Below are 6,000 nucleotides of genomic sequence, written 5' to 3' on the forward strand. Positions count from 1 at the left end.
GATGATGAAAATATTCTGGAATTAGATGGTGGTGATGATTGTGCAACCTCATGAATATACTAAAAAACACTGATTTGTATAGTTAAAAATTGAGAATTTTATGGTATGTGAATTATATTTCAATAAATTAAAACATTATTGAGGAGCTTTACTAAGCACTGTTCTATATCTTAGAATAAGAGTAGTGAACAGATATAAATCTGTGCTCTCATGGTGCTTATATTCTGGTGGAAGAGAGGAGGAAACAGAAAAGATAAACAAAATAAATATTTAAAATAGTATTTCAGATAGGGATAAGCATTAAGGAAAAATCATAAAGCAGGAAATGGACAATATCTGACAAATAACTGTCTCTTAAACTCACGATAATCTCTAAGACTTTGCTCAAGAAAAATAATTTCATTCTTATGGGCTTCCCTGGTGGCACAGTGGTTGAGAGTCTGCCTGCCGATGCAGGGACATGGATTCGTGCCCCAGTCCGGGAAGATCCCACATGCCGTGGAGCGGCTGGGCCCGTGAGCCATGGCCGCTGAGCCTGCGAGTCCGGAGCCTGTGCTCCGCAACGGGAGAGGCCACAACAGTGAGAGGCCCGCGTACCGCAAAAAAAAAAAAAAAAGAAAGAAAAAAATAATTTCATTCTTATAAATAACCTCCAGTAGCATGTGAGATTTTGGAGGACCAGGACTCTATTTTCGTCACCCTTATGGCCTTAAGTTTATGGCACATGTGGCTCCCACAAACATAAATAGAAGAGTGAGGGGAAAGTTCATCAGTTCCTGTGGTTTCTCAGCCGGTCCCAAATACGAAAGATTCATTATTACTTAAATAGAGAACTACCATCTCACATGTTATCTCCAATTTGTGTTCACCTGCCTAGCTGAATATTTAACAATAGTTGACATTAAAATATCTCTGTGTCTCTGTATCAAAGGGCAACCTGTTCTGTTTTTTTCTTTTATTATATTTTGTTTTTTTAAGTATCAAATGTCTTTACAGACAATGCCTAATAGTATAGAGGGTAAAAGATTTGTCAAGAATCACACAAATTAAGTGGAAGGACCCCTGTCACATGTATATTTTGGAAGTCTAATCTATTACATTTGGATTACTGCTACATTTCTTATCATGAGATTAGCTACTTTTTTTTTTAACACTAGGTCCTTGTTGGTTATCTATTTTAAATATAGCAGTGTGTACCTGTGAATCCCAAACTCCCAGTCTATCCCTCCCTCCCACCCTTCCCCTCGGTAACCATAAGTTCAATCTCTAAGTCTGTGAGTCTGTTTCCGTTTTGTAAATAAGTTCATTTGTGTCATTTTTTTTTAATTCCACATATAAGCGACATCATATGGTATTGGTCTTTTTCTGTCTGACTTGCTTTACTTAGTGTGATAATCTCTAGGTCCATCCATGTTGCTGCAAATGGCATTATTTCATTCTCTTTAATGGCTGAGTAATATTCCATTGTATACATGTACTACATCTTCTTTATCCACTCATCTGTCGATGGACATTTAGGTTGTTTCCATGTCTTGGTGATCGTAAACAGTGCTGCAATGAACATTGGGGGTGTATGTATCCTTTTGAACATGTTTTTCTCCGGATATATGCCCAGGAGTGGGACTGCTATTTTTAGTTTTTTAAAACCTGTTCATTATTTAAAGAAATATTTTAGCTGATGACAAGCTAGGAGAAGAGAACCCAAGTTCTCTCAGTTTTCATAGGACAATCACCTGGTTTATATGTTGTGTAAAATGTGGGTGGATGCTTTTGATTTTTCCTGCTCTCCATCATTTACCCAATTCATTCTTCCTCACTTTTCCACTTGAAGAAGAGTAGAGATAGCAAGAGTACATGAAACTGAAAAATAGCAAAAGACTACATGAAGATAATGAAAATATATCAAAATGCAATGAAGGAGGAACTTGAGAATAATGATGAGCTTAAGAAAAAAAATCTATAATTTCAGTGAATCTTTGAATTTTAAACTCAGATACCATCCAGCGCAAGCCCTTTAGGCTAAGAGGACACTGTGCTCCCGAGAGGTTCCATGGCCTGGTTAAGATCCCAGACAACAGAGTCGAGGCTGGAATTCAGACCTCCTGTGCCCTGAGTTTTGAAAGTCGTGTTTTTGAAGCTCTGTGTGACAGACTGAAAGTCGTATTCCTGTGATCAGTCCAGTTGTGCCCATAGATGAAATACAGCCTCCTCTGTGTAAAGTGAAATGACATGATACACACCACGTGTCAAAAAAATATTCCCATTCAGCTGCCAGTGGGTCCAAATTGCTACTCTTAGAGTACAGTGTACTAAGAGTACCCTAAGAGAACATTCCTTTGGATTCTTCTACTTATTTTCATTTTCAAAATGCAAATATCGTTGAAGAGGAATAATGTGAGTTAACCCTTGGAACCTGGAAAAAAGACAAGAATGAAAATAGGAGTCAAAGAGGGAACCAAGTGTTAATGTTGCCTCACTAAGTGCTCTAGCATGTAAGGTGGGAAACAAAACACACATATGGCAGCAAATATTTTGTAAAGAGTTCAGTGAATGAATTCATCTAAGCTGAAGAAATGATGTAACACTAGAACCTTCAGAAAAGTATTATGTTGTGTCCTACAGTGGACTAACGTCTACAGCTCATATTGAATTTCTATTGCAGTTTTCACATTCAAGCAATAACCCACGAGACGACATTGCTACAGAAGCGTACGAAGATGAGTTAGACATGGGCCGATCTGGATCCTACCTGAACAGCAGTATCAATTCAGCCTGGAGTGAGCACAGCTTGGATCCAGAAGACATTCGGGTAATACCAGTATACTTTTCTGTTTTAGATTAGACCCATTCATACAGGCTCGCACGTGTGGGTCGATGTGCATGTGTGCTTCTTTGTGTTAGAGAGCATGTGTGTTTGTGTAAGAACTGAAGGCATCACATGCAGTTAACCCAGTTCTAAAACATAGAATCCCAGTATAAGTTAGGCCACACAGGCCAGTCTTGATAGTCTTAACTGACTTATTGGACACCATGATGATGAACTGGTTGTACATGTCCCATGATGACGGTTTATGAGATCTTGCTGATGGGAAACTAGGATAGATCTGTGAGCAGAGAGTGTGAATTATTTAAAATAATCGGTGACAGTATATCAGCATTTGGAGGAAGAAGATGCTTTTGTATTTGATGGTCTGTTGTACACTAATTTAACATTAGGTGTAATTTTATCAGTGGCTACATGATGCTTCCCATATTGTTCAGGGATATGGTTTCTCAGTAGACAACAGGCTGTGTTTTGTCATGGTCCAGGCTCAGCCTGGTCCACGCAATTCACAAGTTCAAAGTGCCTGTTGCATGAAGCAAGTGCAGAATGCAGGAGTTCACGTCTTAAAGTTCAAACGCTGTGTGAAACAAGATACAGAGGAATCAGAAAGTGAGAGTGAGGGGAAAGTTGATGAGCAGAGATGTTAGGAAGAGCTGCGTTCATTGACTTCACATTACAGTTAGTGAAATGAGCCGGCCCAAACGCTGAATTCCGCACCTCTTTGAATCTGCTCTTGTTATGTATGGCAGGACGAGCTGAAGAAACTCTACGCCCAGTTGGAAATCTATAAGAGGAAGAAGATGATCACAAATAATCCCCACCTCCAGAAAAAGCGGTGCTCGAAGAAGGGCTTAGGCCGTTCCATCATGAGGCGGATCACCGAGATCCCGGAGACGGTCAGCCGGCAGTGCTCCAAGGAGGACAAGGACGCGTTGGACCACGGCGCGGCCAAGGGCGCCGTCCCGGGCAGGAAGAACCCACAGGAGGCTGCGGGCGGCGCCGGGAAGCCCAAGGAGGAGTCCCTGCGGAACCGAGTCTTCTCGCTCAAGAAATCGCACAGCACGTACGAGCACGTGCGGGAGCAGCCGGGCAGCCCAGGCAGCCCGCCCGCCCCGAGCCGGGAGGAGGAGGCGGCGGCCACGGACGACTCTGCGCTGGGGTCCCCGGCAGGAACGAACCGACCGCGAGCCCTTCAAGACGACAGCCAGGCCGTGTCCACCGAGTCCGTGCCTCTGGTGTGTAAGTCGGCCAGCGCCCACAACCTCAGCTCGGAGAAGAAGCCCGGGCCGCCCCGCACATCCGTGTTACAGAAGTCCCTCAGCGTCATCGCCAGTGCCAAAGAGAAGACCCTCGGATTGGCCGGGAAAACCCAGGCGTCCGGCGTGGAGGAACGGGCCAAAGCCCAGAAAGCTCTGCCGAGAGAGAAAGAGACAAACAGAAAATACTCAAATTCAGATAACGCAGAGACTCAAGACTCTGCCCCCCCAAACTCCAATCATTCAGAGGAGCCAAGAAAACCTCCGAAATCTGGGATCATGAGGCAGCAAAGGGCCAACCCCCCCACTGCCAGTTCCGACCTGAGTCCAGGCGCCCCCCAGATGAAGGACAGCTTTGACATAGGGGAGGTGTGCCCCTGGGAGATCTACGACCTGACCCCCGGTCCTGTGCCTTCAGAATCAAAAGTTCAAAAGCACGTATCGATTGCGGCTTCTGAAATGGAGAAAACCCCAATTTTTTCCTTAAAGGGGAAATCTCATCCCAAGCCTAAGGCAGCTGAACTGTGTCAGCAGTCCAATCCGAAGAGCATAGACAAAGCTGAGGTGTGCCCTTGGGAGAGCCAAGTTCAGCCCCTCTTTGAAGATGAGAAGTGTGTGATTTCCAAGACTCAGGTTCCTCCAGGAAGAGCTCAAGGGGAGAATGGCGGCCAGCACTCTGCAGCCAGTGTGTGTGCTGGGCAGTGTGAAGAACTGCCTCCCAAAGCCGTAGCATCAGAAGTGGAGAATGAAAACCTCAACCAACTAGGAGACCAGGAGAAAAAGACATCTTCCTCTGAGCAAAATGTGCCTGACTCATATAACTCAAGTAATAACTTTCAGCAACCCTTAGCATCACGAGCTGAGGTATGTCCCTGGGAGTTTGAGACCCCAGATCAACCGAATGCTGAAAGAAGTGTAGCTTTCCCTGCCTCTTCTGCTTCAAGTGCAAATAAGGTAGCAGGGCCTCGGAAATAAGAGGTCTGGGATCATTTTAAAGTGTAGCATCCCCAGAAAGAAAAGGAGAAGGAAGAAACGCTGAATTCGCTATAAGACAGAAGATACAGGATCACAAATTCCCAAGGAGTATTGGTCAGTCAAGGGAAATGTGAAAGGGAGGGGTGGAAGAACACATAGGAGGCCAGGGCAACGTCGTAATGGAGAAGTTAGACTGGCCAGGAAAGTCTTGCCCCAGGGAACACTGGGAAAATCCTTACCCTTCAGCATATGTTTGGGGGAAGTAGCCCTCAATGTCTGCCCCTGATCAATACTTACCCTTGGGACTTCGAAGATCCCAAGCAAGGCAAACCAGAAGACACAGAAGAGGGACGAGATTTTGCAAAGGACAGGAAGGTATTGACGTATGTGACCGAAATTCTAAGTAGCTGACTAAAAAGAACTTACTTTACCTATTTAACCTTGATAGCACTGCTAACTTAATGCATCCAAAAATATCTTTTATATTAATGATTGCTTTCATTTTCTTATAAATGTCTGTTTCAGTACATTGTTGTGTCTCATTCCAGCATTCCAGATTGTATAATTTTTGCAAATAACTTTGATATTATGTGACACAACACATTTATGCAATCTGCAGCTACTCAATTGTTATTGCAACTTCCAGAATACCTGCTATCTATCCAACTTTAGTTGATTCTTGAAGTACAGTACGCTTTCTCTGGCTTGGGAAGCCATAACTGTTATGATAAAACCTTTTAGTTTTGGCTGTGGTTTATATATTGTGAATTTGGATTTGACTCTATTATTTCACATCATGGTTTGTTATACTGTCTTAATAAGGGTTTTTTATACAAGTTGAGTTTCTTGTTTTGCACTTCCTGTTAGGACTCAGAAGCTTTATTAATATTGGAGATCAAGTGGTCCTACTTAGTCATACATCTCATTAAGTTAAGGACAACTTAT

At 43.3% G+C, this 6,000-nt stretch overlaps 1 protein-coding gene across 1 annotated transcript in view; it reads left to right on the forward strand.

The window, feature by feature from the left end:
* GPR158 (G protein-coupled receptor 158) overlaps window positions 1-5,055 on the forward strand; it is a 329,361-nt gene extending 324,306 nt beyond the window's left edge. The window contains exons 10-11 of the mRNA XM_019933175.3: window positions 2,663-2,809; window positions 3,574-5,055. Coding sequence (XP_019788734.2) covers window positions 2,663-2,809; window positions 3,574-5,055 — 1,629 coding nt within the window. The remainder of the gene's footprint in view (window positions 1-2,662; window positions 2,810-3,573) is intronic.
* Window positions 5,056-6,000: the final 945 nt, after the last annotated feature.

The sequence above is a fragment of the Tursiops truncatus genome, chromosome 2, assembly GCF_011762595.2.
Source record: "Tursiops truncatus isolate mTurTru1 chromosome 2, mTurTru1.mat.Y, whole genome shotgun sequence".
Taxonomy (NCBI): Eukaryota; Metazoa; Chordata; class Mammalia; order Artiodactyla; family Delphinidae; genus Tursiops; species Tursiops truncatus.